General features: G+C 40.0%; 1 protein-coding gene across 1 annotated transcript; it reads left to right on the forward strand.

Annotated features, from left to right (window-relative positions):
- The first annotated feature begins 220 nt into the window (after nucleotides 1–220).
- Nucleotides 221–11,759, forward strand: LOC137260190 (uncharacterized). The gene is made up of 6 exons (XM_067797888.1): nucleotides 221–771; nucleotides 5,328–5,438; nucleotides 6,187–6,265; nucleotides 8,663–8,839; nucleotides 9,530–9,621; nucleotides 11,430–11,759. Exons 1-6 carry the CDS (start codon nucleotides 625–627, stop codon nucleotides 11,499–11,501), a joined length of 678 nt encoding a protein of 225 aa, XP_067653989.1. The 5' UTR covers nucleotides 221–624; the 3' UTR covers nucleotides 11,502–11,759.
- Nucleotides 11,760–12,749: the final 990 nt, after the last annotated feature.

Genomic DNA, 12,749 nt, shown 5'->3' on the forward strand with positions numbered 1-12,749 from the left:
CTTTAACCACAAGGCTAAACCACCATCCCCGGCTCTTACGAATAGCATGGTTTGATGAAAAGCAATCCTACCCGGATATTCACGGGTCCCAAGCACCCCATACAATGAAGGAGATGACATAGCATAGTGGATAAAGCGTTCGCTCTTCACACCGAAGACGCGGGTTCGATTCATGAAATTGGACAAAGCCACGTGATGCACATTTCTGGTGTTTCCCGCCATGAGCTTTCTCGTATATTACTAAAAGGCGGCTTATGAAGAATGAAAGGAACACCACTTCAGGTTACTGATGGGGCCAAGGGCAAACTGCAGAACTAGGTGATTGATGGGACTGGGACGCTGGTGGTGATCTCATCATTAGTAAATAAGGTGTGTCAAGATACCCCGATTAACCTGAAAACTGGGGTGTTAGAAAAACGGGCTATTGAGGTTGGGTTCCACTGTTGAATTTAGAGAGATAGATGTCACGTTGCATAACACCGTGACAACCAGTAAACCCAGTCTACTCTCCGTCAGTCCCTGTCAAAATGTAGACCGCGACGAGATCACGTGAGTAAGGTTAGCGCTTATACGAGAAAGTTCAATCCCATACTCTTTCAACGCGTCTGTGCAAAAGAAGTGGAAATGTTGCTGTTGGTGGCCTTTGTGTTTGTATCCACTGTGAACCTCCTGGACGGGAGGTGCTGTGCCCCCAGACAGTGGGAGGGGTGGGGAGTGAGGCTCGGGGGACAAATGGCCGGTGCCACCCACGAGAGACCGGAACTGATTAAGGTAAGTACATTACGTGAAGTCAAACTTTAGTTGCATTTAATCAACTAGTGTCACTTAAAATAAGGTTGCGTGAACATTTTGAAAAGTAGTAGAGTTGTCCAAACCAGACCAGGCATAATGTATAGAATGGATTCTGTATCTCTGTTGTCAAGATGACCTCACCACGTGTAGGCGACATCATGTGACTACAGTGTTCTCTCTGTATTATATGCCACAAAGGCAACGCGTGAGTTGTAAACCGCTTTTATTAAGCTCGAGAAATATCAAACAAAAAAACACAAACAAACATTATGCAACGCTCGAGGTTTCGCTGCACTGGGTGTTGAGCGTTTACAACAACTGATGGTTTCAAGTGAAAACTGAGTTTGGAAACATCCTAGCGCCGCCTACAATTAAAACGACCCTGCTCCAAAAACTGTCCACATGAAGGAGGTTCATGATGGTTCAGGACATAAGAGTGCACATCGACATACACGTGATGTCTGCTCCTCTTTCTCAACCGTTCCATGTCGAAGTCCGCATTATCGAGGTCCGTGACATAAAACTGAGAGTCGGATAAACGACCTACCGATATGACCAGACACAGAGTAAAATATATATCATTACGGAAGTAGGGGATATCCCATTTTTGAGCACAAAACAACGCATTCAAGAAAGTAATATATATCCATACTGATGAAACATTTCCAAAGGAATGGAATCATTTTTCACAGTGCTCCTTACTTACTCTTCAGTTTCCTCCTTGACTTCATCATTTGAATTTAACAATCCCCCTACTTTTTAATGGTGTAGATAAACGCGATGTCGATTGACCCAGGAAAACTAAAAAAGTTATAGATTATCCCTGATTCATCATAATACGCACCTCCTGTTATGATTCCCCCCCCCCCCCCCCCCCGTGTCAGCTGACTGAGAGCACTCAAACGTGTCACCGGGAGACCGCTTTCATGGGGGTTGTAAAGCGGGACGCGGCAGTCGGCTATAAGCTTTAAGGTGGGATTTACACAATAGCGGTATGTCAAGTGTGCCATATTGCCACAGAACACCAAATCTCCCCAGACAGATAATAAACCCTTGCTGGTGTGCAGGCCCACTTGCCATGAATGCTGGTATGCAGGCCCACTTGCTATGAGCCCTGTTGAATATTGCTGCAGACGTATTCAATGAACCTGCATTGTGACGAACACGATTATGTCTAACTAACGGATATCCCGAACTGCTTTATATTCCCGCCGTATGGCATTATCTTACCTTACTGAACTATATTCAAACGAGTCCAACCCTCCAACTGTGTCTGCAGTGTTTTCTGTTTGCATATATTGGAATCTTATCTTGTTCAGCACAAGGATGAAAAGAGTCAAACCTCCTCTTTCTGCAGGTGGCACTGAGCTGGAAAATATACACTTTCTTTCTTCTCCTCCTGGGCAATTAGTTACATCAACAGTTGACCTCACGCTGACAACGTTTAACAAATCAGAAACTAGAAATATGAAATATGTACGAGAATATAACCAGTTTAAAAGTAAGTATGATGCACATAAATCCCTACTTACAGATGAGTTCAAGGAATGTGGCGCAGTTGCTGCTGCTACTGTCGTTGGATCCAGAACAATAGCTTCCATATAAACAGCGTAAAAATATATTTAAAAGATCCTAAATAAATACATAACCTATATTTTTTTCTGTCGTGCCTTCAGGCTCTTAAAACTCTCTCTTACAAACAGTCATGTTTTCGAAATTATTGAAATATATTATGATCTTGCTACTGGCTAATACGACATCGTCTTTTCTTGGTTATGCAGCCACGTTGGCTTTTCTAGTAACACATTGCCCAATCTTGTTGCTATGGCAGCACTCAAGACATCTGTGACACTACTTCCTTTTCCATACTCTGATTACAAAGCTTTAAATTTTGTAATTACATTTTTAAAACCACGCTTAATGAAATTGACTTGATTGACTGATACTTTTTTGACAGATGTATTTTAATAATTGGAAGTTTACATTTGTAAATTAGACTGTTAATGGTTGTATCCTAAGAAGGGATCTGAAGTTTGCATTTAAAGCTATTGTCCCCGTTGGTTACGTAAGACCGGCAATACCGAGTTAAATTTTTAAAAGTCCATTTTTTGAATACAGTATTTTTACACTTTAATATTGGCTGCAATTGCCAGCTGCTGAAGAGCTGATATAAATTCAGCTAAGCTCCGGTAGCAAAGGTACTTTAATTCCTGATGGTTCCATGTGTGGTGATCAGCCTTCAGTTGCTACTGATCTGCAGGAGCTGTAATACTCCATTATTTTAACTGCCCTTCGATGAGAGCTTTTCTAAATTTACTGATTATAATATTGATATAAATTGCATTGCTCCGTCACGGTATGGCTGAAATATTGCCTATGTGAAATATTTTACTCACTCACTCGCTCTGCAGTGTATTCCAGGACACTTTGTGTGTAATGTATCGAAATCTGAGTAAGCAACTCAAGGGCTAAAAAATCCCATGGCCCGACACCCTGGACAAGTCTGTTTACTTTTCGGGCTATCAAAACAAGCAATGGTATCTTACATGTCCGTATATTGTTCTGGGCTACTAGATAATCTTTATGGTTTCCAACTGCCACTAAGCATCGATTTCAGTTCATATCTGCTCAAACTGTAGCTATTTTTCCCAATGATAATATATTGCTTATTTATCACGTCTCGATGAACAGGCCAGTATACATTAACATCAAATACTGTGTTGATTGATTCTGTCATGATTGCATCATCATGATCACGTCACCCAATCAGGGCAGGTGGGATATTAGTCAGAAACTACGGCTATACCGAATAACTGTTAACAACGTTAACGAACATTAGGGATCCCTTTCTATTCGTTATAACAGCTTTTTACACTGTTGTACACGACTAATGACTTTACGCGAGACGGTTAACGTAACATCGGTGTAAAACGACCTCCTATACTGTTGTGTAACGTTACCGTTGTGATTCAACTGTGGGAGTTTCTCATGATGAACCTGTGATACTAGTGTGGTGTATGTTGGTGTCCCCGCTGTGTGACCACATGGTATAGCCTAGTGGTATAAGCCTGACAACCTGTCTCCTGTACAGATATAAATATCCGTCTGCTGTACCGACCTGACTGTATCACTCCACACATAACGGAAACACACAAATCGAGGTCACATTTGAAAACATATCCTTGCACTGAGTTGATCGACACGCAGCGTGCATTTATGTATGAATGGGCTTCTCCTAGTTGTCTAAATATCGGATTTGTTTGTCCTGCATGGTGCTGGGTACACCAAGGACTCGGAATCAGCATAATGTGTCTGATAGGGTATTGGTGTTTAACTGCGGCATGGTATCACAGTGAGCCAATATATTGTGACAAAACAGCTTGAATATCTGGACACAATGTTTAGGAAGGTTGAAATAGGGGTGTCCTTCAAAACCAGCCTCCGCCTAAATACAAATTAACCAATCCAAATCTGTGATTGTTGATTATAACGAGAAGTCATCCAATACTATACTGGACATATTTTATATGATATATTCTGAACATATTTTATATGATATATTTTGAAATATTTTATATGATATATTCTGAGCATATTTTATATGATATATTCTGAACATATTTTATATGATATATTCTGGACATATTTTGTATGATATATTCTGATGTCATACCACCATCCAAGGGGTACCAAGTGACAGATCGTCTTTCATTTTCGGCAGTTTTGTTAAAACTATTATACCCAGTGAAATCTTGAAAAATATCTTGTTAAGCACACTACCCATATATGTGAAGTTTGGGTTATGACTGTGCTAGAGATTCCTTCAAACTAGAATGGAAGCTTTTCAAACACTTGACATCCAATACACAGTTAGTCTAGATTTGATTATCTACCGTCGTACACACGAATGCAAATCTCCATATGAGCAACTATTCTTAAGTACCAAGTTAAACCCAACTTTACCTCACTTCGGCTTATTTAAGATCCAAAGATTTATATGTGAAACTGCATTAAACAAAATTATCCGATGATTTGAAACAGTCCTGGTACTCGTCCCTGAGTAATTCCTCCAAATGTAACTCATGTCAGTATTTCAAATCACCTTTGAATGCTGAATGTTACTCATCGTTTAACGCTTCTATGACAGCTTCTTACAACGCTGACTAGTATCAAACATTCTGTACATCATGTGAATCTATACGTATAACATTAGTGAAGATGATTTCCATGCGTTGGTCATTTAGGAGTCCCATACACAGCTAGCTAGATGCAGGTTTATTACAAGATTTGTGAAAAAGCCTCATATTTTATATATATTTTAGCAGATCGTCTCAAGAATAGTAATGAGACACTGTAAAATGTATTTCCTTGTATCTAGTTTATTTTAAAAGGATGAGTGTAAGTGATCATTGTGCCCCTGACTACACTAGTACTGGAACTTCCTTTTGAGTGTATTTTGGGCCTACAACTATTTGCTGGAAACAAACTCTGTCCTTCTGTCTGTGTATGAAACTACACATGACCTGTGACTTCAGGCCAAGATCAACCTCCACTACAATGCTGACGTGCCCATTGTGGTTGCTGTTGCCAACACGTCGGTAGGAACCAGGAAACGTTTGCTGACAGCGATACAAGACTTCAGACATGTGAGTAACACCGCTGTGGGGGCGGTCAGCAACAGCAATAACACCAAGTGTTACATTAGGGTAGTTCGCTACACAGGGGTAGTTAATTATATTAGGGTAGTTCGCTACACAGGGGTAGTTCATTATATTAGAGTAGTTCGTTACACAGGGGTAGTTCATTATATTAGGGTAGTTCGCTACACAGGGGTAGTTAATTATATTAGGGTTGTTCGCTACACAGGGGTAGTTCATTACATTAGGGCAGTTCGCTACACAGGGGTAGTTCATTATATTAGGGTAGTTCGCTACACAGGGGTAGTTCATTACATTGGTGTAAAGTATTACATTGGGGTAGTTCGTTACACTGCGGTAGTTCGTTACACTGCGGTAGTTCGTTACATTGAGAGGGTTCGTTACACTGGGGTAGTTTCTTACACGCGCACTTCGTCACATTGCAGAGTACTTTCCACCAGAAGCTGGACATTCGTTTTCATATAAATAGCGAAATGCTTTCAGATTGGGGTTGTTTTCGTCGTGTTAAGTGGCGTGTTATTTCCTCGAGCCCTTGCCACTGAACATAAACGATAATGGCATAAAGGGTTTATTTGCGGGTTATTTTCAAGATCTGACATATAACTCACTTTCTATGTAACCTATCAGAAGCTATTACTTTGGTTACACGTAATCATCAGTGCATGAGTCGCTGTATTGAGACACTGACGCTGTTGTAGAGCTGTCGGATGGGTTGATGGACTGCATTGTGTTTCAGAAAACTCTCTACGTCCTCGAAGACGGAGGTTGCAAGGTCAAACCCCTCCTAGAACCTTTCATGGAACTCTGCTCACCGGGTAAATTTACAGTCTTAATCCCTGTCACGTCTTTGCCATTCGTCTTTTCACGAGAGGCTAGAGATACAGATGACAGGGATCGGTAATCGTGAACTAAATATCGATCAATTATAGATAAATATCACATCCAGAATGCAAAAACTGTATGTCAGAAATAAACACATTTCACGTCACTGGTGAGTGATGGCATGCTTTTACATGGATTAACAAAATAGCGTCATGAACAGAATAAAGTCCAACATTTGTATCTTAATCAAAATAGTTTGGATATTTTTGTTTGTGCGCACACTGTATGCGACGGGCTGTGTCAGTAGAAGCGCGTATTCATATTAGTCAGTTAGGTCCTTTTATCTGGCTGCCAATCACACTTCCTGATATTTTGGTCACACAAACATTTATCCTCAGGTAAACCTTGGCAAGAGTTATCTCCCCTCGTCATATTTAATTTGAGTATGCTGTTTTATTTGGAGATTATATGTTAATACCTTTCGGTAAAATATTTGTTTTATTCTTAAATATTAATCTAGTATGGATTTACTATATAAATATCATTTTATTGAAAAAAACATCTTGTCATAAAAAAATGTTTTCTTTTCATTCATGAATCAACTTTTTTATGTCTGGGTTACTTTTAGAAGTTAACCATTGTGTTAATCCTTACAAGCTGCCTTGAAGATTTCCTGCTTTGTTTCATATCAAAACTGAAATATTTTTTATGAAAAATACGCATACTGAATTATAAAGGTAAACAATGTGTTTCTAACTTCCACTGACGGTGTCACAAGGGGCGCCACTTGTCAATCAATCATCGTGGTGATTTGCTATTTGTATTACATAATTAAATTCGACATCAAAGTTAGTAATTCCCTCTACCTTCTAAGGTAGAAAACATGTCAAAACATTGATTACAAAACAGTCTCGTTTCCCGTATACTGGGTTCCGTCCTATTTTGCAACTTAGTGTGATAACCAGTCCAGAAGTTTTAGACTATGTAATTTAACTGGATGCATAAATATGAATCAGTATGCTTACATAAGTCTACGCACCTATATACTGCATCAATAATCCTAGCAACCGCGTTGTACAGCGCGCTGTGTCTTACAGGGAGTGCTGACCAACGGAAACCTGAAAACCATGGAAATCTCATAACGAGGCTCTGAAGCTGGATAGGTTTGGCGGTCTGTGATGGACATGATATTTCAGAACTGCAAATAAAAGCGCAAAAACACGTGACAGGTTTAACCAGTGAGCCAGATGCACTGTGAATCATTTTACGACCTCATCAAACAGGGAGAGCCTGTGATTCCATAGTTAAGGCATGTTGCCTGAACCTCGACATAAAGTGTAGAAAGACAGTGTTATTAAAGTTTAAAATTACATTTAAATTACATTACAAATACATTTTTCTTGTGAAACAAGGAATTGGAATTTAGTTTAACCAGAGTTGTTTGTGGTGTCAATTTACACTTCCACACGAGAAACTTCGGATCGGCTGAAACGTAGGCCAATGTCTAAATAGAATAAGAAGACTTTTGTTTCGGTCTGTAAATATTGTCTCTGTCACAAGAATTCATGTATTACAGTTAACATAGTTTTCATATCGATAATCTTCAATATATTTTCCATCTACGATATTTCAGATTACCGATTATTTCACCTGGCCCTACGCTGTACTATAGGTCCGCGTGATGACGTTTTGATCACGAATAACGAGCAAGATTTCATAACCTGAGTTTCGGGTCATGTGTCAATTCGATGTTATGACTGTCTTATAGGTACTTCATAATATTGCTTTGTCACTTTTTTGCCACGTGTCAATGTCAAGATTCACGCCAATTTCCCTCGGGAGTTTTTTCTACATGAATGGCAGTGATGATCGTTTATCGGATTTCTCGATCCACTATTTTCACATAGTTTGTAATATGCAGTTTTCATTGCATATTAGTGTATTAGAAGGATACAAACATTGTTTATCACGGTCGTTAGAAAACGCACCGTCAGTCTCAAGACAGTATGATATTAGTGTTGTCTGTGTGTGATTACACTGTGTGAAGCCCATTCCATGTGTTCCCTGGTGCGATATGTCGGTGAAAAGTTATTCACTCACTTATTTTCTACGTTTGTTTGTGCCGACCACCCGTGAAAATCCCCGTGCTTGCCATAAAAGGCGACTATGCTTCTCGTAGGTGGCGACTAACGGGATCGGGTGGTCAGGCTTGCTTACTTGGTTGACACATGTCATCCGTTCCCAATTCCGCAGATCGATGCATACGTTGTTGATCACTGGGTTGTCTGGTCCAGACTCGGTTATTTACAGATCAGTGACATATAGCTGGACTATTGCTGAGTGTGGCGTAAAAATATACTCACTCACTCACTCACTGTTTGTGTCGACAGAGGGGCAGGACGGGACGTTCATGTGGCTAGGGTTCGGCGAAACCTCGTACCCTGCCCTGGAGTACGTATACACCTTCAAACAGCAGACCGTGGACACAAAGGGAACCATGTGCGCCATCTGGACACAGGAGGCATGTTCCCCTGTCTCCGAGTCCTTCTATGGGACATTCATTGGAAGTAAGTAACTTACCCCGGGTCTCCTGTCGAGGGACCGTTCATTGGAAGTAAGTAACTTACCACGGGTCTCTTGTCGAGGGACCGTTCATTGGAAGTAAGTAACTTACCCTGGGTCTCCTGTCGAGAGACCTTTCATTGGAAGTAAGTAACTTATCCCGGGTCTCCTGTCGAGAGACCTTTCATTGAACGTAAGTAACCCGGGTCTCCTGTCGAGAGACCTTTCATTGGACGTAAGTAACCTGGGTCCCCTGTCGAGAGACCTTTCATTGAACGTAAGTAACCCGGGTCTCCTGTCGAGAGACCTTTCATCGGACGTAAGTAACCTGGGTCCCCTGTCGAGAGGACATTCAATGGAAGTACGTATACCGAGTCTTCACAAGAAGTAAATATTCCTGGATATCGTGTCGAGGGGATACTCACTGGAAGTCACTAACCATGGATCTTCCGTTAAAGGAACGTTATAAGCAGCACATTATTGTGGATCTTTGGGTCATCAACTCGGTACGTATGTCCATGCATGGTACAGGATTGTAGCAACATCAATGCCTTATCCGACTCTCGCCAGATGTATCGTTACCCGCTTTCACTGTTCGTATGCTATCACAATACTTGACTTATCGTCAATAAAGTGGCCACAAGTTTATCTACACTCAATGATAGTATGCTGTCATGCCCCCCTCCATGTTGCAGATCCCCAGGTGTACACCTTCTCCTACTCCGACATCCACAAGGGCATCAGAGACCCGTCCATCTTCCACATCCCCAAGATGTGTCGCGACGTGGTAAGATAGCAACAATCACACGCAAACACTGTTTGCAGTCCCTTATTATGCCAGTTGGTCGTCAGGGCCTGTTGTCACCCGCAGACTTTAAAAAATACAGACTCTGAATGAACTCTGCTTACTTTGTTAAAGTCAAAATAATATAGACTAAATAGTCTACACTATACATAGTCTGTCTCACAGTCCCTGAACCACTTAATTTTCCCTACTGCCTAACCCTCCCTACAATGTAGTTTGTCTCCCTAGGACCCAATTGTATGTGTTAGTTTGTTTCTATAAAATATATATATTCAGAGACTAAGCATTAATCTAACACTGTACACAGTTTCACACCGTTTCTACAAAATCAGTCAGCAAAGCCTGTGGCGCAGAGAGAAGTATTTATTTGTGTTTACATTCCTATACGCCAAGCGCTGGAATACCAGGAAGTGAAAAACTCTCGTAGCATTTTAGACCATGGATGATTCTCAAACGTTAACAGAAACAGAAATTATGCTGACATATAATTTACTTAAACAAGTAAGAGATAATTTACTTATACAAAAATAATTTACTGAAGGTCACAGTATGTGTAACTACCGGCCCGATAGAATAACAACCTGCGCTGGGCCTCCGGAACGGTGGTTATTTCGAATGTTGCATACAGACACTGTTGTGTCGAACGTGATGGGATTTACCAAACATTTCCGGTGCTCCCAAGATCGACATAACAGTAAATGTTTACTTTCAAGTAATGCAGAGGAAGGAAGCCAACAGCATCCGACATGTTTCATTCCAGCGTTTAATATTTTGTATGATATTGTTGAAATATTGTCCTGAGTGGCATAAAACCGTATTCACTCAGCTATTGTAGATCTTTAATTGTTTTGGAAAGTGATAGAGTGAGTAGCGGCTTAAAACCTCTATTATTCCTGCAATATAACGACATAGGAAACTACAAGTGGGCACCTGATGTTTGAACGAAACCTTTTGTTTATGAATCAGTTAATTTTTATCAAAATGGTAACTCATTACAGTCACATGTACGAATCCATGAATCCAGAAACCGTTGACCTGGTCATGACAAACATTATCTTACATTCATGTAAAACACTTTTATGTCATCGTCAGTGACGCTTTAACAAGTTTCCTTGTCATCCCCCCCAGTCAAACCGCTGCCAACGGTAACCGCCAAACTGTACCCGAGAAGGCGTATCGCTAACAATCGTATGACGTCATGATATGACACAGGCAGTGCACGGAGTTCGAAAAACGTTCGATTAGCTGGGGTTTTTTTTAGTCCACTATCTACACATTTACTTTCCGGACTCCATTTAAAGAACTTCTTATTCATTGGATCTCATGCACACGTAATTAGAGCCTTTTTGAGCATGTCAGAGTATGTTTCGTTGATCTAGAAGATCCACTCGAGAGGCAGACGCTATTTTGTTTTCAAAGTCGGAGCGAGCTTATCGACCTTAAAAATAAACCCTTTGCTTGTATGTTCAACAATGCGGTAAGATAAATACTTTGTAACCTTCTACCTCGGGTAACACGGTCTCATGTACGCATTGTTGTAATTCTATAGCAGTGTCATCCCTCGTCGACCGGTTTGGGTGACTCTGGTACAAGAAGGCGTACGTCAGACCATTACTATCTATAGACGCGTATCACATATGACCCGATGGTAACCTTTACTGTACTGTTGTCTTAAGACAGGGGTTTAAAGTTTAAAGTTTCTTATTGTTTTGGGTGTTTTGCTTTTAATTTTTAAATTTTTTAAAAAAAAAAAAAACTTTTCTTGTAATATCACCTGTTTCCTGTTTCAGAACATGACCATGACGGATGACACGCCCCATGACGTCATCCCCCTGACGTCTGCTCAGTATTTCAAAATATGAAGCACCCGATCCTGTGTGTTTGTGTGCGAGGTAAAACAGTTCACCATTTGTTCATGAATGACTGCAACCATAACCTCACGTACATTTGTGTAAAATAATGAGAGGCATAGTTTAGTCTGTAGAACCATACATGTAGTTACGAGCTTAGCCGGAGAAAGTAAAAGCGTGTTCTTCATTATGATAATGTACAAAGTAGTGTGCCATCACATTTATACATGTTGTAAAGATGAATAGAAATAAAATAAACGTATCCTTTCATGTTACAGTGTTAATTTATTTATGTAGCCTTGTGTGGACTGATTGACTTCTTGTTTAAAACCACTATCAGCAATATTCCGGGTAGATGGATCAAACAATCCAGTGATCAAGATTATGATGATCGATTTACACAACATTGATACGATAATATGTGTCAGCCAGCAAAAGTGACCACCCGATCACGTTTACTGCCATCTTTAGATGTTCTGTGTTTGGAGGAAAACCAAACACATATCGCTTTCAGTTCACATACAAATCACATTCTTATCACATGCAGATCATATATAGATTACAAACATATCACATACAGTTCATATATAGATTACAAACATACCATATACAGTTCATATATAGATTACAAACAGGTCACACAGTCATTACATACAGATTACATACAGATTACATACAGATCTCATACAAATTACATATTGATCAAACACTTATTACAGAGAAATCACATACAGATCACACACGGACTGCATGCAAATCACACATAGATCACATTCAGGTCACAAAGAGATCATAAACAGATTCCTCTCAGATTACATACAGATCACATTCAGATCACATACAGATGGAACATAGATTACAGACAGATCATGCTGAGGTGTCATACAGATGATACGTGTATTACAGACAGATCATACAGATTGCATACAAATGATACATAGATTACAGACAGGCCATACAGAGATTGCATAAAGATGATGCATTGATTACAGACAGATCATACAGATTGCATATAAATAATACATAGGTTACAGACAGGCCATACAGAGATTGCATAAAGATGATGCATTGATTACAGACAGAGCACATACAGATGATTTATAAATAACAGACAAATCACATACAAGTTACACACAGGTTACATACAGTTAGATTCCATGTAGATCACATACAAGTTACACACAGGTTACATACAGTTAGATTCCATGTAGATCACATACAAGTTACACACAGGTTACATACAGTTAGATTCCATGTAGA

Source organism: Haliotis asinina, chromosome 13, assembly GCF_037392515.1.
Source record: "Haliotis asinina isolate JCU_RB_2024 chromosome 13, JCU_Hal_asi_v2, whole genome shotgun sequence".
Classification (NCBI taxonomy): Eukaryota; Metazoa; Mollusca; class Gastropoda; order Lepetellida; family Haliotidae; genus Haliotis; species Haliotis asinina.